This window comes from Hypomesus nipponensis, chromosome 8 (assembly GCF_054491055.1).
Source record: "Hypomesus nipponensis isolate SF chromosome 8, ASM5449105v1, whole genome shotgun sequence".
Lineage (NCBI taxonomy): Eukaryota > Metazoa > Chordata > Actinopteri > Osmeriformes > Osmeridae > Hypomesus > Hypomesus nipponensis.
The window spans coordinates 6074017-6097500 of NC_140368.1; the positions used below are offsets into that span (position 1 = coordinate 6074017).

Below are 23484 nucleotides of genomic sequence, written 5' to 3' on the forward strand. Positions count from 1 at the left end.
AACCCGGTGCTGTGTCGTCGTGTGGCGGGTGGGGGTGGGGGTGGGGGCGGGGGCGGGGGCGGGGGCGGGATTGATGTGAGCGCCGCGGGCTTCGACCAACTGTAATTACGAGGCGTAATGAGGGCCTGGATGGGGAACTGCCGCAATAATACGGCCTGTGTGCTTAGGCATGTCCTTAAGAGCCCTAATAACGATTCATTCTGCTCACTGAGGAGAACTTGTCTTAAAACAATTCAATAATTCTCCCTAAGCTGCCCCCCCCCCCTTCCCCAGGCACTACTGCATGGACTAACCTGGGCAAGAGCTCTCTGTCTATAGGCATAGGCATAACCATCACCATCCACCACTGACGTGGATAGAAAGGGTGAAAGTATAGAAAGATGATTTCAGAGATCATTTAGATGCTCATACACATTTATTATCTGGTATAGAAGCTGCATGGCGTCATGTCGGTGAACGGCCTGACTAGATAATATGTGTGATGCGACATCACTGAAGCCACGAAACTGGAGCCACTTGACTGAAGCCACTAAACACCTGACTTGTAATCATGACAAATGGGTTTATATCACTGCCCTGTGTTGTATTAAGCACGCACATGAGTGGATAAACAGGCCTTAAGTACTGAAGGTAGAACTGGGTCCTGTCAGCACTGACAGCCTGCGCAAAACAAGTGCACTGATAGTAACTCCGGACAGGGAGAGGAGAGGAGAGGGAAGGAGAGAGTGACAGTGCACGTTTTGAGCTCCGCATCCTCTCCCTTCTCATTCGCCTTCCTACCTAATTCAATATATTGCCCCCCCCATCCTCCTCCCCCTGTCCTCCCACCCCATAGCGCCCCACACACCCCTCCCCCTCCCCATCCTGCTCCCCCTGTCCTCCCACCCCATAGCGCCCCACACACCCCTCCCCCTCCCCCCGCCCAGCCCCCTCATAACCTGTGTACCAAATCTCTCCAAAGCGCTCTTGACTGATAACAAGCCAGGCCCACTTGTTTGTTTGAGCTGTGTAGACGCCGCCTGTTCGCCCCATTATCTCCGCATAAGCTAAATGCTAAATTATATTTGCCATTTTGTTTGCGGTGACACGGGGCATCAATCACCCACTCGCTCCTTCGCCTCCCTCCCTCCCTGCCCCCTCCATGGTAGCAGACAGGGGAGGGGGAGGCGGGGGGTGGCCAGGGGTGTGTGGGGGTGGGGGGTGGGCCGGGACATAAAAAATTCATTACATTTAGTGGCACATCGGGAGAGGGAGAGATATGAGTCCTGAGAACGAAGGAAGGAAGGGTGGAGGGGAAAGGGGGGGGGGGAGGAGGCAAAGGGAGAGTTGATAATGATGAAGAATATCAAACATAATATGGCCCAAGTAGCTGCCCCAACCAATTTGTCCCCGTCGTGCTCTGATCGCTTCCTTCCTGTCTCCGGGTTAGAAACTAGAGCTGCAAGGGCAATGGAGCAGCCACAACTACTGCCTGCTCAAGACCGGGGAAGGTGATAGATGGAGAGAGAAAGGGAGAGAGAGAGAATGAGAGAGGGGAGAAAAGGAGTCGGAAGGAGGGAGAGAGAGAGTAAATGACATTGAAAAAATGAGAGACTTTTTTTCCGCAAGCCTTTGTGTGTGTGAATTATTATGAGTATGAGTGTGTGCGTGAGAGAGAGAGAGAGAGAGAGAGAGAGAGAGAGAGAGAGAGAGAGAGAGAGAGAGAGAGAGAGAGAGAGAGAGAGAGAGAGAGAGACAGGACAGGACAGGAGCTGAGGGAATCCCCCAGCTGAGAGCTTTGAAGTTCTGACCGGGTCAGCCTTGTCAGAGGAGCAGAAGGAACAAGACTGTAGCCAGAGACTCAACCCTGCAACCCTGCTTAATATACTTAACATACTCACCACTCACTAACGAGACAAGACACCCACTCTTCACCTACTGCTTTTGTTAGCATTCATGTGACTATGGGGAGTGTTGTGAAGGAGGGTTTGGGGTGAGGGGCTGCATACATGTAGAGTGTGTGTGTGTCAGGGGAGATGAGAGCGTGTCAGAGAGGTGTATGTATATGTCAGGATGGGGGTGAGGGGGGGGGGGGGGTGCTAGAGAGTTTGTCTCCCCTGACAAGGCTTGATCAGTGCTCTTAGGAGAATCCCAGGCCGTGCTCCCAGGCTCTCGTTACCACGGCTCTGACACGTGTTCATTTGCGTGTCTCTGACGCGTGGATCATGTTCCACGCAGACAGGGCCGTGGCCCTTTGATCCAGGAGGCAGGGAGGCACCATGCGTCTCTGAAGAGGATGCTGCTCCCCCCCAGGGGGGCAAGGGGAGGGAGGACCCGGCAGCGGGCCCATACCCACACCGGAGAGATCCCACTGATACCAAGAAGACTGCTGATATCTGAATCTAATCAGGCCTTATTGCAGATAAGCACATGGGTGAAGGGTGTGTGCCGGTGTGTGTGTGTGTGTGTGTGTGTGGAGGTATAGAGTGTGTGTGGAGGTATTGTGTGTGTGTGTGTCTGGAGGTAGTGTGTGTATGTAGTCTGAGACACTCACACGTGTAGCGGGGGAACAGGCGAGGGTTCGTAGATGTAGCGTCCCTGGGCGTGCCTGTCATCAATGGGCACCGGAGGATGGAAGGCTGGGAAGAACGGAGGAGGAGCTGTACAGAGAGAGAGGGAAAGAGAGAGAGGGGGAGAGAGACAGAGAGAGAGAGAGAGACAGGGAGAGGGAGAGAGAGAGAGGGAGAGAGAGAGAGAGAGAGAGAGAGAGAGAGAGAGAGAGAGAGAGAGAGAGAGAGAGGGAGAGAGAGAGGAATCAATGTTAGAGATAATGCTTAAATGATCTCCCGTTGTGTAAGAATAACCTCGTCCTAACCACTGCCTGACATGTATTCTGTGAGCGTTGTGTTGCTGAAGCCGTCTTCAGGTCTTCAGTTCTGGCTGAGGGAATGAGAGACTGTGGTTGCTATCTTAAAGAATATCCACTGAAATGAGGCCTCGTTAAACCAACTCAACCAAACAGCCTCATCAGCTCACTGGGAAGCAAGCCCCCAGCTCAAGGCTGTGACGACTGCAAATAAACCACAGATAAAAACTAGTTGTGTAGGGAAAAAAGGGAGAACATTTAACTAAAACTATTTTTCTCTCTGCGAGGCTAATCGAAGCATAATGCACACTATTTATAAAAAGGGTAACAAGCAGGAATCGGGAAAATAATGTGAGATCTTTAAATCGTTACAGGCACAGAAGTGATTCGTCACAACTGTCAAAAAAAGTGGAGAGGCGTCTTAAAGTCCTCAGATAAAACAGTAAAATATTTGCATAATAGCAGCTCCAAAGCTTTGCTATTTTTAACAACCACTCCCCCACCCCTTTCCTCCATCTCCCATACACACACACACACAGACACAGACACACACATACAAAACCTCTTTTGTGAAAGCGAGGGTGCAGTGTTGCCTTAGGGGCAGGAATCCCATGGAACAGAGCAAGTTCACGCCTTCTCACCTAGTCTGATCCCTACAGCCTGTACAACATTCCTCTCAAACACGACTATAACGTTGTATTGGAGGTGCTGCCATTGTTGGACAAGTCCAGACACAGGGAACTCTGGGAGAAGGAGTCCCGACATCCGGCTGACTACCTGAGGGGCTAAGGGGAACCACATGCTTGTGCAACTGGAATAGGCTGAAACATGCAAACACACACATACACACACATACAGACACACGTTCGTGTACAGTATGTGTGTGCTGACAGGCAATCTACAGGCAATCAGACACACTCACCCTACGACCGACGTACACCTGTGCACAACTATATCAATGGGCAGGGGTGTGAGTGTGTTGGAGAGAGGGGAGTGGATGTGGGGGTGGGGGCCTGTGTTATAGGACACAGTTGCGTGTCCGCTGCTGCGTCAACATCTGTCCAGGGGGGTTCCTGCCCCTCAGCACATACCACAAACACCACACACTCCCTGGACCCACATACAGTTTGAATGTTTTCAAATTGTTTCAAATACTTCTGTGCAGTTTTTTTTTTACTTTTCAGTGAACGGAGGATACAAAAAGGTTAGTCACAGGAGATGTTATCCTTATTCTGGGGAACAAGACCGTTTTTGAAAACATTCACACGTTAAGTTAGGTTTGTAGAAAGAGAGAGAAAAATAGGAGAGAAGGAGAGAGCTGCCCAGGAGATATGCCCTGTCCAAGCTCTCCCTGCTGATCTCTGGCACGACATCTGACGCCACACACACACGCACACACACAGTACAGTACTAGCCCGTCAGTTTGATAGCTGTTCACTTCCTCCTCGTGACTCAGTCTTGGACGGGCTCACCAACCCTGGCTCCAGGTCTCCTCGTCTCCCTCACTCAGTTACCCTTACTCCCCCTCTCCTCTCCTTTCCTCTCCTCTCCACTCCCTTCCCTCAAGGCCCAGCCCCACACTCCCTATAGCATCACTCTGTTGTGCTGAAGGTTTATTTGAATTCCCCTCCATGGTTTACTTTATCAAACTCCTGTCTAAACAGACTCTGACACTTCTCTCCAGTACTCCCCACAGTAGGAAGTAGGAAGGCAGAGAGCAAGAGAAAGGCAGACACAGAAAGAGACAGAGAGAAAGAGAGAGAGAGAGTGGGGGGAAGAAAGAGGAGAGGGGGGAGGGGAGTAAGAGAGAGAGAAAGAGGGAAAGAAAGAGAGAACTCCATCTCATCTATCCCCATCTCGCTCCTGTGGGGACTCCTAAATGTTTACTTGAGAAGTAAATTACCCCTGCGCTCGTGGATACACACACACGTCCACAAAACTACACACATATACAGCCAGAGGTTATGTAGGAAAGCTATTGTGTGTGTCACAGTGTTTATCTTCCCCAGCGCTCCCTAAACATCACAGTGGTTCCTACATTCCTCAATACACAGTGTAACCAGTCTGGCTGTGCCCTGCTGCACATGCTCAAATGTCGTCAATGGCAACTTCAGAATGGCCAGACATAATATTACGATGCACCCAGGCATGCGCTGTACCAACATGATAGAATCTCACACAACTAACTTGGCAACTTTTGTTTAAGCTTCTGGGGTGGAGGGGGGGGGGGTCCATTCCTGTCAACTCTTTTCAAAACGGCACCCAATGTATCAGCCATGTTGGAACGTTTGAAATATTTTAATGACTGTGTATAACGTTGCATGAGAGGTATTCATTTTCTTTTTAATTTTTTAAAGGCTGGAGCTGGAGGGGGGAGGGGGTCATTAAGACATGATTACAAATGGATGTTAACGAAAGGCCAATTAGGAGCAAACTTTGACCAGGCTCATTAAATGTAATTCAACACAATGCTCAAGCCCCAACGCCAGCTAGCCCTTATTAGCGAGAGGAGGGTAATTACCTAGTCTTTCATTGAACACTTAAATGGTTTAATGAAGAAGGGAGGCATTGGAGGAGAGGAGGGGAGGAGAGCAGGGGAGGAGAGGGGAGGTGAGGAGAGAGGAAAGGAGGCAAGGACAGGAGAGGACCGAAGGGAGATTGAAGAGGAGGGGACGGGGATCAAGTCGAAAGCTTATCCTTTTAGAGATTCTTTGTTGGCTCATCTCCTCTCAGTTTGTAAGTTCTCCTACAAAGATGTCTGCATTCTAGACCTTTCACTGCCGCACTTGAGGGAAATTAGAGACGTCAATCACGTTCTCATTTGAATCCCCACAATACACAAACATCACCTCCTTTGTTGTCAAATCAGGAGAGTCGACATGCATGTCACGACAGAGATGCAGCAGACCCCTCCTCCTACCCTATCCTCCTCTCCTCCTCTCCTCCTCCCCTGCCTTATGTCTTTCCCTCCTCCATGTGTCCACCTCTGCCTTTTCCTCACCTCTGCCTCCTCTCTTCCTCTCTCTAACCCTCCACCACTCCCTTTTCTCCTCCGCCTCTTCTATGCCCTGTGCCTCCCTTCCTCCTCTCAATGGCTTGGTTCCGACACGGTGTCATCATCTGTCGTCTGACATTGAGGATGAATAGTCATATGTAAACACAGCACTTTTCCTCACTGTTGGGGAGAACCAGAACAAAGACTTGGTGACAGTCTGTCAGAGCCCACTAGCACCCAGTGAGGCTGGGCCAGTTGGGGCCCGCTCCCTGGGTTTGTGAATCGCTAATGTGGAACATATGAAGCCTGCGCAGAGCCCGCCACTGCCAGATTTCATTACGCCACCTCTCTCCTCGCTCATGAGCTCACTCCTCAGACACGCTCGTCTGGGCGCTGCCCAGCCCCAGCCTCCTCGGCCTCCTCAGCCTTCTATACTCCAGCCTCAGCCTCAGACGAATCCCGGACCCCAGTCCAAGCCCCAGCCCCGGGCCGAACACATTCTTTATGGCTAAGAACTCAGTGACAACATCTCTCATTCGTCTCACATCCCAGCAGGGTCGGCCATCACGCCAGCACACCTGTGTGTGTGTGTGTGTGTGTGTGTGTGTGCCTCAGCGCTTCACTTGAAGGGAGCTCCATGGAGAGTGTGTCAATATCACGACGACAACATTGCAGGTTGTTGTGGGAAGGCGGGGTGCCCTAAAGATCAACCCCCCCCCCCCGCCCCTCCTTCCTCCTCTCCTGGTGTTTGCTAACGCAGGGGCCTCAAGCTGTTTGGACATGTAAATAACACTTGCAGGGACTGTTAGGCAGAGCTCAGTGGGAGTTGCTGTTGACTTTTGAGCGTTTTGCTTAATTACAGTCCCAGATTGGTGTGGGTCTAATGGGCTAATTAGCGCTGTATAAATTAGCCTAATGCTCAGTCTGGGCTGAGGGCTCTCCTACTCCCTCTCTCTCTCTCTCTCTCTCTCTCTCTCTCTCACTCTCCCTCTCTCTCTCTCTCTCTCTCTCTCTATCAATCTCCCTCTCTCTCTATCTCTCTCTTTCTCTCCTTTTCCCCTTTTCTACATGTCAGAGAATGAGAGAGATAAATAAAAAAGAGGGGGTAGAGAAGGGGGGAATAGGTTAAATAAAAGAGGAGTGTTGGCTTGCCAATTTCTCTGTCATCCATCATCGAGAGCCGCTTGGCAGAGCACACTTTCCTCTTTTCCCAGGAAATCAATACAACGTTCCCTTCCCTACTTACTCTCTCTCTCTCTCTCTCTTTCTTGCTCACACATTTTGTCTTTGGTAAAAAGTGAAATGTATGTCCATAGACCCCCCCCCCCACACACACACACACAAACCTCCCCCCCACACATTGCCCCTAATAACATAAGAGTAGTCCTCCAATGTACATCTGCAACACATTTACCAAGCAGAGTGAATCTGAACAAATTGCAGACCGGGGCGAGGGCCCTCGCTTTGCAAGAGAGCGGAACTCTGCATACACCACGTTCCCTCAACTCCTTATCCCCGCCCCCCATCCCCGCCACCGCCGCCTTCTCACCTCCCCCAGATACAACCCCCTCCACCAGCCCCCTCCTTGTTTCACCGTGTGGAGTGCAGAGTGAAGGTTATTTCGCGGGGCCTCTAAGGAGCACCAATCTATCTGCTGCATTTGGTGAATTCCTCCAGATTGAGCTAAGCTGGGGAGCAGAACAAAGCTGTGAGCGTTGGGCCTCCCTCCTCCTCCTCCTCCTCCTCTTCCTCCTCCTCCTACTTACCTCTTCCTCCCACCCCCCCCCCTCCACTTCCCAGCTGGGGAGAGATTTACACAGCGGTTTAGAGCCAGAAACACCGCACTGAAGCTCTCCTGTCTACTCTCTACCCCTCTCTCTTTCTCCATGCCACTCTTCTCCTTTCTCTTCATGGCCCCCTTTCCTCTCTCTCTCTCTCTCTCTCTCTCTCTCTCTCTCTCTCTCTCTCTCTCTCCGTCTCTCGTTAATCTAGCCTTAATAGGGGTGTACTCCTTAGTCATTTACTGCGGTCAATAAACGTATTACTGTGACAGCTTGGACGTTTTTTCCAGTGTCCCCCTGCTCAAGTATAAGAGGTAACTTGCGTGGACTTTCTTTCAGACTTCATTACGGTGGAGTGAATCAACAGAACATTAGAGCTTGTGTGCGCTAGGCAACAGAAGACACCCCGATGACCCCTCCCAACAGAGCCTCGCCCTGCCTCTCCGTGTGTCATTAGCATCGGTGGTCCTACGGCGCAGCTCCGCCGTGGGCCCCAGTGCAGGTCAGATTGAGAGCGACTGCGAGGCTAATACAGCTACCTTGGAAGTGTGGCTGGACATAGGCCAGACCCTGCAGGAGAAGCTCATCTCAATCCTGACCCACGCAGAGAGAGGAGTGAGCGGGGCCAGACTGGAGCAGACTGGAGCAGGGAGCTCGTCAGTATCTATGACCCCTGGATTACATTCACTATATGAGTTCCTTTCACTTCTGCTCCAAGAGAGATAACAGGACAAATGACACGATTACGCTGAGTTTGTATAAACCTCTTGAATAAAAGCACAGTTTGAAGTTCTAAAGCAAAACCTGTAATCTTCTGGAACTTCAATAGGAACTTGGAATGCATGTAACCAGCCGAGCCAGTCAAATCAGCTGAGCACAGATAAATCTTTGGAATGATTCCAAAGAGTATCTGGACCCAAGTCTGGTCATTATCTCTGCAGCTAATGGTCCCAGCCCATGGCAGTTTCCAGAGGTCCAGAGAGGAAATGTGTTGTCATGGCGTCCAGACAAATAGCTACAAGGTCACAACGGCAGCAGGGAGTTCAGCACCTCTGGACCAATTAGAAACCTCGACCATCCCCTGGACCTCTGTATCGTCGCTCACGCTCTAGCTTCCTCTCTCTCGCACTCTCAATCTCTCCCTCTATTTCTCTCGCTCCCAAATTCCACTCCCTCGCCTCCCTCTCCATCTCCCTTTCTTATTCAAAGTGAACCCTGATCCTCCCCAACCCTCAGCCCTTCCTCACAGCCTCCCCAAAACAAGGACAAACTTGTAATCCGTTTACTCCACCTCTGTCAATAACAAATTCAGCCCAAATAATCCTAAAAGTCTTAACACCCAGAGTCAGGTACTGTCAAGGGGGAAGGAGAGAAGAAAGAGAGAGAGTGGGAGAATGCACGAGGGGGATGAGGAGAAGGGAGGGCCGGGGACCGAGAGCGAGCATGATGCACGCCGTACCCGAGGGAGGAGTAGAGGAGAGGAGGAGAGGAAAAGTAGTGTCACAGTGATTTGAGTCTTTGTCAGGCAGGTTGCGCCCTGAGGCCCCGGGGGCCCGGGCGGAGCAGGGAGTCTGGGGTCCTGGGGTCCGGGGGTCTGTGTAAACCATAAAGAGGATTAACCCTGCCGGAGCGCTTTAATGAGACCTGGAAGTGGCGGGCGCCGGAGAGCCATGCTGATTGAGCTGAGCCAGAGAGAGGGGCCCCCAGCGGGGCCCAGGGAGGCCCCGAGCAGGCCCCGCCGCCCGCTCACATCAAAGCTGCCCTGTCTGCAAGAGACCAGGGAAGACAGGGGGGGGGGGGGGGGGAGACAGTAACAGAGAGAGAGAGGATGAAGAGAGAGATGATGAAGAGAGAGGGGTAGAGAGATAGCAGGAGAGGGAGGGGGGTCGAGAGAGAGAGAGAGAGAGAGAGAGACAGAGAGAGAGAGAGAGAGAGAGAGAGAGAGAGAGAGAGAGAGAGAGAGAGAGAGAACAGGAGATGGGGCCTGCATGGAAGAAGCCCTTATCTGCTCCCCAGAGGCTGCTGCTGTGTGGTGTGAGATTGTCTGGTGCTGCCACCTGTCCCAGCCATCTTTGAAGGCAACACTAAGCCTGTGATGGGCCTGACCTCCTTCAGCTCTCCTCCTTTTATGTCTCTCTTCATTTTCTGCTTTGTTACATCTCCCCTGCTCTTCTTCTCTGCTCTCTCTCTCTCTCACGGACTGCTACTCCCTCACGGACTCTCCTCTCCCTTCGCTGCCCTCGCATCTCTCTCTACCTCAAACTCTCGCTGTCTCACTCCCTCGCGCTATCTGGCCTCTCTTGGTCTCTCTCCCTCTCTCTCTCTCTCTCTCCCTCCCTCTCTCTCTCTTTCTCTCTCTCTCCCTCTCTCTCTCTCTCTCTCTCTCTCTCTCTCGACTACTCCTTTACTCATCTGTCTCACTAACCTTTCAGAGGGAAACATTGTAATTACAGCGTAGTCCCTAGCCCCTCCCTCTCTTCCCCCCAAGATTCCCAAAGAACAATAGGTGCAGGCTGACCCTGAGACGGAGAGAAAAAGAGTGTGAAAGAGAGACAGAGGGAAAGGCGGAGGGGTTTGGCTGAGGGGATAAGGGTGCTAATCTTGTAGCGCTATGAGATGAGGGACACAAATCACTCCCTACAAGGCCGTGCGCTCAGATTTGCATACAGGAACAAACACATAGGCGGGCGTGAAACCAGTGTGTCTCCTCCACGACAAACCGAGCGATTATCCTACTGGATACAACACTCCTTCAGAGAGGGAGAGGGGGAGAGGGGGGGGGGGCTCAAGATGTCATGGTTTTAACAAACCAGCTTCCCCCACGAGCTCCTCGTGCTGTTCTGCACTTGTGTATTTGTGGCTCCACAGCTCTTATTGTTGTTAGCTAGTGGTGTTAGTGGTGCTGGGCTCTGTCCTTGTGGACGGAGAAGATGCCGCAAATCTTGGTTTTAAGCCGTCAACACTTCAAAGCCCTGTTATTGTTCTCGCTCGAGTCGCCTCTGTGACTTCTCTAATCGCACATGCTCGAATTATACCAAGAAATGCTGAGTGTTGATCTTTAAAATGTTTTATAAGTCTTTTTTGAGCTACTCAAAATTAATCTGGTCATTGTAAAAAAGAAAATAAGTGTCCTAATTGTTATAAAAATGCAATTCACACATAGTCTGTCAGTTGTCGGGAGACAGACAATAAAGGCCGACCTTCACTTGAAGCAAAAGGAAAAAGGGGTTTGCTGTCACTACTTCAAACTTTATCTAACCCCTTTAAATCATCAAACACTACAAACGACACATGCATGTGAGAATATGGCCCCACCTCGCTTTGCCAGATTCCTCTAATAAGCTGAATGAAAGGGGATCACGCCGCCGTCCGTGGAGCGCAGGGCCAAGGGGCGCACCGAGAGCAGGCGGCCATGTTTCTCTTTCTTGATGAAAGGAGGAGGAAGAGAAGAGAAGGGGAACGATCCCACACGGTAGCCTGCAGGCCTCCCCCCGGCCGCCCCTCGGCCGCCCCCCGGCCGCCCCCCGGCCGCCCCCTGAACCCGCGCACCCCACCAGGGGCCAGAGCGGGACGCGCCGCTCAAGACGGCAATATTGAAACAATCACAAAAGACAAGCCCCCCTCTTACCCTTGAAACAAGCACGCGTGTTACCCCCCCCCCTCCCCCCTAAAATCCCTTCTGTACTGGCTGCTCATTTAGAGAAGGGGAGGGGAGGGGGGGTTGGGCCTGTGTTGCAGGCGTAAGAGCGCTTGTAATGAGGAAACCAATAGCGCAGGTTTTTTTTTTTTTCACTATGTTATTTTTTTCTTTGTCCTTTTTTGGGGTAAATAACAAGGAACCGTGAAGATCTGTCCAGTTTGTGTGTGGGACAGTGAAGGGAGGTTAAAGTCATTAAAGGACCACATTCCTGTCCATTGGCATGCGGGTCACGTTTGACTTGGTAACGGCCAGCTTGTTCAGTTCAGTGGTCAGCTGCAGTTTGATATTGATGCAGACAGCTAGCCAGCCAGTCAGGCAGACAGCTAGCCTTGCATTGATTCAGCCCAGTGAACTTCAGATCTGCTCAGCAAAGCTGTTTGGAGTTTAAACCCCTCACTCCCTGGGTTAAAGATGCCATTTACCAACCATCTCCCTCCATATCCATAACCCCAGGCCCTGGCCCTGACCTTAACTCCTGGCTCTGGATCTCCCCTGGCCCTTCTCCGGGGTCCACAGGGAGGCGGCCAGTGTGGGGGCTCACAGAGGAGCATCGTTGGGGGGATTGAGTCTGGAGGTTTAAGGCTTACAGTGGGAGCTCTGGAGGTTCCTTCCAGCCAGCCAGAGATCTGCTCCCCAGCCCAGGTAAGTCCTGCTGAGCCACCTGGCTGGGTATGGGAGGGTCTGGGAGCTGAGCACTGGTCACCCAGGCTTTGGATTCAGAGATACCCTTGGAGAAGCCAGACACAGGGCAGGTGTTAGGTCTTCCGACCTCGCCGACCGCCCCATGAAGGGGCTTATCCAACATCCAGATGGGTTCTTTATTAGGATCCCCTTTAGCTGACTCCATGACAACAGTGAGTTTTCCTCATCCATTTTGGTAACAATATTATCAATGTGTTCAATCCTCGTCAGTACAACATCCAACATAATGACGATTAGTATTCGCTTTCTATCAAGTGATAAAATGAGTTGGGGTTAACTGACCAACATATGTCTAGGTCTAAACACCATACATTTAGTCTTAGAAATAGTCAGCACTAATTTGTTCCTCCTTGCAGATAAAGACCAGAATTGGGGCCGTCGGTCAGACTAGACACACTCTGGAAAAAGACTCTGTTCTTTGGCCGTCTGTGTGTCATTACCAACTTAGACCAGACTCTCCACTCACTCTTCAGATAAGACTGTCTGGGACAGACAATGTTTCTTCTGTATCAGAGACTTGACCAGCAGAACATCTGCTATTAAGAAACTTACATGGCCAAGGATTGTTTCGAAAAGGCTTAGAGCTGCTCCTCTCCTCCAGCATGTTCTTCCCTTTGAACAAAACCTCCTCCGATGTTTTACAGTGTCGTTAGCAGTTTGTACGAAAGCTGCCGCTGTGGCGGAGAAGGCCTGAAATCCCCCACCGGTGGAGTTAAGACGGGCGGAAGCCAGATTGCGGGCGTCTCTTTAAGGAGAAGACAAACACTTGAAGCAGGCACGTGGTCTCTGAGGGGGCGAGGACGACGTCGCCAGCCAGCGTCTCACTGTCGCAGGGCACCGCTGACCTAATCAGTACACAATGTAAACAGATGTTCGACCCGCACCGCCGCGCTGCTCATCCACACATCCTTTACAATTACACTCTTTAAAAAAAGAAAGACAGGGGGATGGTGGGGGATGCTGGGTCTTTCTTATGAAAATCCCCCCCCCCCCCCAATCCTTCCCTCTGATCCTCAGAAAGCCGTGTGTATTAGTGTGGTGGTGGTGGTGGGGCTGGTAAGCAGGATCTGGACTCATCCAGTGTTTTCTAGAAAAAAGCGACTAAGACGCTGTGGTTTTGTTAATGCTGACAAGAGGGGCTACTTTGTCTGAACGCTTCTTCCTCTGCAGGCTAAAGTGGGAGTGGAGTGGTGATGATGATGAAAACATCGTCTTACTGACCAGACTTAAGGGAGAGAGAGAGAGAGAGAGAGAGAGAGAGAGAGAGAGAGAAAGAAAGAAAGAAAGAAAGAGAAGAGAGAAGAAGAGAGCGAGCCATGAAAAGTGAGAGATAACACTGAATAAAATCTTAAATTGGAGATTCAAATCAACCCCTTTCCTTCTTTCTTTCTCGACACCCACACTATTCCACCTCCCGCCTTCCCCCCCCCCTCCCCCCCTGTACAGGTGTGTGTAGGCTGCAGGTGTCGCTGCGTTTAGCCACATTAAGCACTGACACACACCAGCAGGAAGAGTAATCTGGTTCCCCAGGCAGTGGACCCTGTGGCGGGGGGCGCACTGCAGACACAGCACAAACACCCCCCAGCCCTCTCCATCACACACACACACCTGGGATACATTTAGGAGGTGACAGAGACCCCATGGTGTGGGTGTGTGTGTGTGCATGTCAGTGTGGTGTATGTAAGTGTGTGTGTGTGTGTGTGTGTGTTTGTGTGGAGGGACGTCAAAGCTTTTCACACCTTCCTAGGTCTGGGTCTAGGGGTGGGGAAGTCATGGGTTCCATGTTCAAAGAGGGAAAGGGGGGCTGAGGCTGGAGCGGAGGCTGGAGATGAGGCCGGTGCCGGGGCCCGGGCCGGGGCTGGGGCTGGGGCTGGGATTCCTGACCCAGGCAGACAGAATGGGATCAGAGTCTTTAGGGACTCGTCATGTTCCCAACACCTGGGACCAGAAGCAGCCAGTTTGGTGTAGCCAGCTAGGCTGTCGTCTCTAAACTCCCACTGAGCCTGGTCCAGGTTAGAGCTCAGCACAACAGCCACAACCCACCAGGATCTAGCTGGATCTGACCAACACCATCTGGTTTATTGTGATTACATATGATTAAATCTGCTCTTTCGAATTTTTTCGAAGAGAAAACGAGAGAGGAAGGAGAGAGCCAGAGAAGGAGGTCACAGAGGTTATTCAAAGCCATGCTCCCGTGCCTCTCTCTCTCCCCTCTCTCTCTTTCTCTCTCTCTCTCTCTCTCTCTCTCTCTCTCTCTCTCTCTCTCTCTCTCTCTCTCTCTCTCTCTCTCTCTCTCTCTCTCTCTATCTCTCTCTCTCTCCCCTCTCTCCCTCTCTCTCCCCTCTCTCCCGTCTCTCCCTCTCTCTCCTCTCTCTCCTCCATGCTGGTGTGATGGCTGTCCTGCAGCCCTGAAAGCCCTCATGTGGAACCTTCGACCCCTTCCCCCCCCCTGCTTCTGACCTCTCCATTTCAGACTGGGGCTTTTCCACATGACCCTGACACTGTCACCCCTCACTACGACCCCCGATGCCCCCTCACATCACCCCCCCACACACACACCCACGGCTTCACTGGTCTGGAACTTCTCAATCCTTCCCCCAGCACTCACACACACACACACTCCGCACTGTCCAATAGCGACCATGTACACACACACACAAACCAAATCATGAGTGGCAGTGTTGCTGAGCTAGGCCCGTGGTGTAATCGTCAGTAATGTTCTGCTTGCCAGGGTTCAGCCCTCACAGCAGCGTCCAGGCCGACCTGTCTTTAACTAACCCTTCACACCAGGACGCACTCTCCCGGCCCTGCTACACCGCAGCCTCTAAGGAGAGGAGGCTAATGAACGAGCTAAATGAATAAAGCCACAGTGGAAGGCCAGAAGGCGAGACAGAGACCGAGAGGGCGTTTCATTGCGTCCCCCAGGTTAAGGCCACTCGGTTAGGACCAATACTCAAGACAATTTAGTGTTGCTAAACAAGCCGTCACATCAGGTACCGGTTTGTGGTTACCTCGGCGACCAAATTAACCTCCTAAATGGCCCCTATACTCTCCACTCATCTGTTTAGCCCTCCTTTATCTCTCGCTCTCTCTCGCTCTCTCTCTTAGTCTCACCAACATTCTCTGTATAACCTCCAGATATCCCTCCACTCAAAAACAATTCCCTCACACAATTTCATCATCTCTTTCTTTCCTCCCTCTCTCTCTGTTTCTCTCTCTCTTTTTCCCTTACACATGAAACCCAGCTCTCTCTCTCCCCCCCCCCCCACACACACACACACACACTCCAACCCATTCCAGGGAGTGAGTGGTAGCTTGACAGAGGGGCTTTGATGTGAGTGTTGATGAGGGAGAGTGGAGGACTGGGCTCAGACAGGTCCCTAATGAGGGAATTAAGGAGCTGCGCTGCCCGCTGCCCATACTAACTTCCCAAGCAGGAAAACAGAGGAGAGGGAGCGATTGGGAGAGAGGGGGAGAGAGTGAGGGAGAGTTGAGAAAAGAAGGAAGCTAAAGGATCAGTAGAGAATGAGGGGGATAGGGGAATAGATGGGATAGAGAAAGAGAGAGAGACTGGAGAGAGAAGCTAATCTGTCAGACCTAACCGAGCGAGTAGCTAACTCTCACCTCTTACAGACTGTAAACCTGAACCAGCGCTGAGTGGCTACAGGCATGACCTTGGGCTCACTGTCTTATTCAAACCATCTGGATCACACACACACACACCCTACACACCAACAAACACACTTACCGTAGTGAGAGTCAAGGTAGCCGTTGCGGGGGTCCATGGTGAACAGAGTCCCTCGGTAGGGCAAGGCATGATCAGTCAGGTGGGGCAGCGAGTTGTGCAGCTCCTTCTTCACCAGCTGGGGGCGCTCCTCAGTGGAGGTGGACGGCTCCTCACTCAGCTTGCTGGCAGGGCGGCCCGGGGCGGGGCCCTGGGAGCTGAGGGCATTGCGCCTCTCTCTGTGGTATGACTGTGTGCCCGAACTCTCGTCTTCTACAGGAGGTTAGGAGAGGAGGAGGAGGAGGCGAGGAGAGAGGGGGGAGGAGGTGAGGAAAGAGGGGCGAGAAGAAAGAGGGGGTGAGTTTCTAACTTCACAAATCACTTGTTCAAAATGCATTTTTAGAAGGATTCACATACTTGAACTCTGAGCAACCCAAATAAACCCAGACCCTAACATTAACCCTGGTCATGGAGAATGGAATCACAAGTGTTTAATCAGCTTTAAATGTCAGGGACTTGAGCTCATGCACACACCCACACACACATGGCTCCAACCCCCATAACACAGCCCTCCCCCCACCATCCACCCTCCCCCCCACCCTCCCACCCACCCACCCTCCCCACCCACACACACACACACTGCTTCAACCCTCAACGCTGCCCCCCACCCAACACAGCAGACATCTCTACTCTCTCAAACAAAACTCCAACACAGCCCCTGCATGGTTCAGTCAGGGCAGCATTTCCCACATGTCTGTTCCTAAAGCCAGCTCTCTCTGTTCTTTTTATAAAGAGAAGGATTCCCATGGAGAGGACTCCACAGTCCCCCCGCCCCCACCGCATTCCAACCTGCCCATTAACTGGCCTCATGGGTAGTATCAACTCTATCCCCCCCCCCTCAGTTTTCTCCTCTCCTTCCTTGTTCCTTTGCTCTCCCGCTCTTTTTCTCTCTCTCTTTCTTTCTGCCTGTCTCTCTCTCGGCCTTCCTCTTTTTCTCCTTTCCTTTCTCTTGTATCTCTCGGTTCCTCCCCCTTTACGAATTCTTTCTTGCCCTCTCTCTCTCCCCCCCTCTCCCCCTAACTGTCTCCTTCGTCAGACTGAAAGTCTCACTCTCGGAGTGGAGGGTTGGATGGGGAGAGCAGAGCCACGGTGCCCCCAGAGAGCATCTCCCTGCTGAGGAGGGTGAGTGAGGAACAGTTCAAGGGCTTAAGCTCCACTGGAAATATTTGACCTTTGACCCGCCCCCGTGACCTCATCTTTATGGGGTCCCTGGATTTCCTGACCCACTGTGAGAGTTGCCGTGGCAATACTGTACCTCCCCGTTCTGAACAGCCCCCGGGGAGGGGGGGCTCTCTGGGAGACACCAAGCTTGGGATCCAGAGCCAATAATGTGCAATTAAAACACAGACTAGTCTCGTCAGTCTAACGACTCCCCCACTGGAATCCTCTGTATCTTCTGTAGCCAACAAGCAAAGCGTGTGACCCTTGAACATAGACATGTGTGATTTTTTTAAAGACGCCTGAAGGAACTTCTACTGTAGAGTACCAGCTAATATTCACTTTAGACAGTGAGAATGATACACGTTCCCCTCTCCTGACCCTCCTCCATGTACTAGTGGGATCCTGGCTGAGGCCCACTTCTTGACAGCCCACGTCCGTGATTGGTCCCCTGGTGCAACCCCTTCTTACATTTCCACCGTGCTGATTGGCTGCAGGTCATCGGCGCGGCCCAGTGACCCGGCCTCTCCGGTGTCTCACTGCGAGCCTGGCAAAGTGCCGCGTAACCGGCGCCAGACGTTCTGTAAGCGTTTGCCGCCTAGCGCAGGAGCCCCCCCGACCCCAACACACACACACACACACACACCCCTCTGAACAGATCAGCAGCCTCCAAAAGCCAATTAAGAGCAGAGGAGAAGGCCAGATTAAGGAGCACACCGGAGAGAACCGCTATCGCGTGTGTGTGTGTGTGACTGTGTGTACATACGTGTGTGTGTCTGTGTCAAAATGTGTGTGTGTCTCCGTGTGAGAGACTGAATGTGTGAGTGACTGTGTGTGTGTGTGTGTGTGTGCCTGCGTGCGACCCCGCAGGTCCACCTCTCATTCCCCTCACTCTCCAACATCCATCAGAGCAGAAGCGGAGTGCTCGCAGCAAATTCCACGAGTCTTAACGCGGAACTGACATCCGGGGCGAGAAGCTCTGCTCTCATCCGCGCGAAATGACACTGTCAGTTGTGATATAAGAATTTAATCCCATACTGCACAGCCCCGTGATCTTATTAAGGGAATAATGGCACTTATGTGGTTAAAGCTGGATTAATAGGCCCGCTCTTGCAAAGCGCAACATTAACATAAAGGGATTTCTGCAATGGGTTCATCTCCTCACAAGGATTTGAGGAAGTGGAGTACGGTAAACTACGCTGGGGGAGAGAGGGAGAGAGAGAGAGACAGACAGAGAGAGAGAGAGAGAGAGAGAGAGAGAGGGAGAGGGAGAGGGAGAGGGAGAGAGAGAGAGAGAGAGAGAGAGAGAGAGAGAGAGAGAACAAGCGAGAGGGATAGAGGGATAGAGAGAAAGAAAGAGAGAAAGAAGAAAGAAAGAAAGAAAGAAAGAAAGAAAGAAAGAAAAAAAGAAAGAAAGAAAGAAAGGAAGAAAGAAAGAAAGAAAGAGAGAAAGAGCTGAGGGTAGTGTCTGAGGCCTGAGCCCAGATAGAGGACAGACAGAGGTCAGGAAGAGGGGCACCCTGTACTTTAAACGAGGAGACTTGGAGAGCTAGCAGATGTGTATCTTCCTGGATATAAGCTGTGGTCTAATAGCAGTAAAGCTCCAGTCTCTGTAGTCCTGTGTAGTACTGTTCACACACCGTTTCCATGGAGTGTTATCATCTCAACTCTATCAGAACACTGCTCTGCTCTTTCCCTCTCTCATGTGCACACTGTCACACTCTCTTCCTCTCTATTTCCCTCTCAGTGACCTCTATTCAGTACATGCTCTCCTTCGCTCGCTCTCTCTCTCTCTCTCTCTCTCTCTCTCTCTCTCTCTCTCTCTCTCTCTCTCTCTCTCTCTCTCTCTCTCTCTCTCTCTCTCTCTCTCTCTCTCTCATACTCACTCTCTGTGCTCCAAGTGAGGTCAAGCGTCTAATACTTCAATCACACACAAGTGTCAACCCGCCCCCCGACCGTCACCATGGTGAGCCCAGCGGGGGTTCATCATTCTACCATATACCACCTTAAGGGCTTCATGACTCATCAATTCATACCACCTTAAATGGTTGAGCAAACATTTGGGAGAAGAGGGGTCAACCGAGGGGATAGCTGAATGGTGTGACTCAGGAAGGAGGGTGAAGGGAGGAGGGCATAGGGGAGGTTGGAGAAAGGAGGGAGCAGGGATGGAGAGATGAAGAACGATGGGGGAAGGGAGAAGGACAGAGGAGAAGGAAGGCACCTTCCACTATTTTGAACAGGAACCCATTCAACTGAATAGAAAAGTTTGAATGGGGGATAGTTTCTGTCTGAAAGTGTTTCATAGTGTATATTGTGCCAGAGGAATGTTGGCCTTCTTGTTGGAGTTTTCATTCCAGCAGTGTAAGTACCCTTGTTGGAATGGAGAGGATCCAGGTGTGGGCATACACTTTGAACCCCCCAAGCCAACAGAGGAGTGCCCCCCCCCAGCCCCTCCCCACCCCGCGCCCCCAGCCCCAACCAGCAAGCTCCACAGAACCACCTCTCACAGAACCACCTCTCCATCCTTTTGCTCTTTTTCTCCCCTATCTCATTTTTCATTCCTCTTTTATTTCACTTTCTTTTTTCCCCCATGGTTATCCCATCCATCCATCCATCTATCCGTCCATCCTTCCCTTCATCCATCCGTGACTCCACCGGTGGGTTCTATTCAACCCCAACACAAAGCAACCGGCCGGCCCTCAGTGGACCGCGGGGAAGCGTACCTTGCACCGAACAACGAAAGGAAAGATTAAAAAAAAGAAGCACCCCGTTCTCTCTATGGTGATTGAATTTCTTAACATCTTTTCAAAAAAGCGCTTAAATGCCTGGAGGCAAGAGGAAGAAACAACCTAATGGTGGATAGGGAGCACTGAACAAATTTCAGAGCCCTTTCCTGCTCGCGTTTGAGGTTGAAAGCGAGCTACTGCCTTTCAACTTTCAAAGTCCTCCTTCCTCCCGCAGTGTCACTGAAGGATTTGAAAAGAAGGTAATTGTGCTCACTGCCTTCCTGATCAGAGCGCACGCCCGGCCTCTAGTATTTCAGGAGCTTTCTCTGCCACTATAATAGAGACCAGTGCAAACCGCTCCAGCGCTCCCTCCCTCGGACTCTAACACTCTCTCTCTCCCTTCCTCCCTCTCTGTCTCCTTTTCTCAGTTTTTACATTGCAATTGCTCTTCATAATTTTTTGGGCCACATTCTCTTACTCTTACTCTCTTTCCCTCTCTCTCTCCCTCTCTCCCTCTCTCCCTCTCTCTCTCTCTCTCTCTCTCTCTCTCTCTCTCTCTCTCTCTCTCTCTCTCTCTCTCTCTCTCTCTCTCTCTCTCTCTCTCTCTCTCTCTCTCTCTCTCTCTCTCTCTCTCTCTCTCCCTCTCTCCCTCTCTCCCTCTCTCTCTCTCCCTCCCTCTCTCTCTCTCCCTCTCTCCCTCTCTCTCTCTCTCTCTCCCTCTCTCCCTCTCTCCCTCTCTCTCTCCCTCCCTCTCTCTCTCTCCCTCTCTCCCTCTCTCTCTCTCCCTCTCTCTCCCTCCCTCCCTCCCTCTCTCGTGCTCTCTATCTCTCTTTCACGCTCAGCCAGCCGCTCATTAAATCCTAATGCCCCGGTTTCTCCCCTTTTAAAGTCCTGGGCCTCCATTGTAAAACCCGGGTTTGGATACCTTCACAGAAGGCCCCATGCTTGAGCAAAGCAGAGAGGCCTTTAACTAGATCCTGGAAAGGAGAACGTGGGGGGGGGACGAATACCATCGAACGACAAAAAAACGAGAACAGAAAGAGATAATGAGACACGTTGCGAGCCAGATCCTGAAGAGGAACAGACGAGGTCCCGGGCCTGGGGACTAGAGGGCCCGTGTTAAGGGTGCCCGGACGGTCTGTGGCTTGGAGAAGACAAAAAAGGAGTGGCTGGAGTTTCCTCTGAGGTTGGGGGGGGGTGCGCACAGTGTGATAATCTCTGCCCACCTCTCAGGCGTTTGACTTGGTGCTCCAGGTGGTGCGCTGGAGCTTCTCTCTCCCTGATCAGCTAGAGCACGTTCTGGAGGGAGAGTGCCAGGCGGGGGGGTTTTATCACTGTTACACTGCCTAGCGCTTGTTTCTCCACCACCGTCTTTCTGAGGGTCTGAGCCAGGAGGAGAAAGTGGAGATGGAGGAGGGGGTGGTCGCCTCGCAGTGCTGAACTAACGCCAACCTTGCTCCCACCTGTGAACTACCTAACGGAGGTAGCACCGTTGGTGTGAAAGGGTTTGGCTGGGAAACACACAGAGGGTGGGGGGGGGGGGGGGGGCAAGAGGAGGAGAGAAGTGAACACAAAACACTTCTTCAAAGCTCTTCTCCTCCTGTGCAATAATCTCTCTCTTTCTCTCTCTCTCTCTCCCCCCCATTTTTTTTCTTTCTCTTGCAAATCAACTCCCGGGAAAGACTCAAGACTCCCCCAATTAACAATGAGAGGGGAGAGGCAGATTCCAGCGTCTGGCGAGGGTTTAATAAGAGCACCTCTCCAAGCAGCTTAGAGGAGCCTGCCTACCTGATTCACCGGCCTGGCACCTGCACTATAGACACAGAAAATAATTCATGATTAGCATCGGATGAAAGGAGGGAGAGAGAAAGAGAGAGACAGAAAGACAGAGAGAGAGAGAGAGAGAGAGAGAGAGAGAGAGAGAGGATGAGAAAGAGAGAGGATGAGAAAGAGAGAGAGAGATCTCCACACTAAAGAGCATAGAGGATTACTGCAATTGTGTGTGGGATATTTTTCTGATCAACTTCTTGGCTGGCTGTCCTTGGATACTAAGTTGCCAGAATATTTCCTTTTAACCCCCGCTGTGTGAGCGGAGTACCATCACCACAACAGAGTTCAGTTCCCTATTATGTGAAGGTGACTGTGTCTCAGCCCAACTTCCAGTACCCGCGAAGTATGGTGATATCCCAGAACCCCTTAATAATAAAATAAACATAAAACAAGTCTTGTAAATGTCACGAGCAGGCACATTATCACAGAACCTGTTCCTGTCTTCAAAGCCAAGCCACGTTGGCTACACTTTCCTAGTACTACTTTACTCTCTCTCTCTTTCCCCCTCTTAGTCTCTCTCTCTTTATCCCTCTCACTCTCTCAGCATCAATTCTTGTTTCAAAAATCTGTCAAAGCTTAACAAGCAAAAGGGGGCTAATTCCCTCTAACTTTGCCCCCATTTCATTCTGTATTTGTGTGCGGGGGGACTCAATGCTGGTGCATTATTTAACTAGCGGAGTGTGTGACTGATGGTGGGGCTAATTACAGGGAGAAGCTGTAGGCAGATCTCCTGGTAGGCTTCCTATTATCAGGCCCCCAATCCGCCCACAACCCCCCCACGACTGCTCTCCTCGATATTCATCTCAGCTCATTCCAACGGCTCGCACGTCTCAATCTGTCTCGGCGGCGCAACCTCCCGCCCCCCTCCTGCCCCCCTCCTGCCCCCCTCCTGCCCCCCTCCTGCCCCCTCAGCTCAGCTCTGAGGCCTGTGCCGCTCTCTCCGCCGCCGGGGGTCTGCAGGGACCCCCGCCACCAGGGCCCCAGCCAGCGGCCCCGGTGTTGGGGAGGGGAGAATCAAAGCCTGGCTTCTTCTTCCCTGGCTTCCCCCTCTCTCTCTCTCTCTCTCTCTCTCTCTCTCTCTCTCTCTCTCTCTCTCTCTCTCTCTCTCTCTCTCTCTCTCTCTCTGTCTCTCACTCTCTATGTGTCTCTGTCTCTGTCTCTGTCTCTGTCTCTGTCTCTGTCTCTGTCTCTGTCTCTCTCTCTCTCTCTCTCTCTCTCTCTCTCTCTCTCTCTCTGTCTCTGTCTCTCACTCTCTCTCTATGTCTCTCTGTCTCTCTCTCACCAGGCTTACATAGAATCAGCCTCACAGCAGGGCAGGGCTGTGCCAGGCTTCACCCTTACCCCTCCACTCCTCCAACTATCTACCCCCCTGGGCTGCACGCCCCCCCCCCCCATCCCATCAGGGGCAGGAGCCCTGCGCGGGCCCACCATGGCTCAGTCCCACACCCCAGGACAGCACCATCATCATCAGGGCCACATTGTGAGGAGGCAATGAGCCTGCCAGTTACATAGCTGAAGGGGCCCTGGCTTTTTAAATGAACACTGATGCGTTATTCGGCCGTGGAGACCCACGGCCTTTTAAGGTTTTTCTTTCTTTTTTTTTACTCAAAGGGCATCTTGCCTCTGCATTCTTTTTGAGGATTCAAAAACCCAGAGTTGTATTTGATGGGAGCATGAAAGCAGCACTGATGCTATATAAAGGGGTTTGATTAGCATTAGCATGGCTTCAGTCACTATCATGCAACCTTGTTTTTGAGTCTGCCTGACCGCCAGGACAATGGTACATGATTGGGGGCAAGGACAGACTAGATTAGACTTTACTAAACTAGACTAGACTGATCTGAACTGGCCTGGCTTAGTCATGTCTGGTTTGATCTAGACTGGTATGGTTTGATCTGGTTTTACTAAGCTGGACTGGACTAAATTGCACTGGGAGACATGAGCTGTTACGGTGGACCCAGGC

The 23484-nt window shown here is 51.7% G+C and overlaps 1 protein-coding gene across 1 annotated transcript in view; it reads right to left on the reverse strand.

Moving 5' to 3' along the window:
• The window catches only part of gli3 (GLI family zinc finger 3), an 88806-nt gene that overhangs the window by 37260 nt on the left and 28062 nt on the right, over positions 1–23484 (reverse strand). Inside the window, exons 3-4 of the mRNA XM_084703589.1 lie at positions 15772–16020; positions 2534–2639 (exon numbers count right to left, since the gene is read on the reverse strand). Coding sequence (XP_084559715.1) covers positions 2534–2639; positions 15772–16020 — 355 coding nt within the window. The remainder of the gene's footprint in view (positions 1–2533; positions 2640–15771; positions 16021–23484) is intronic.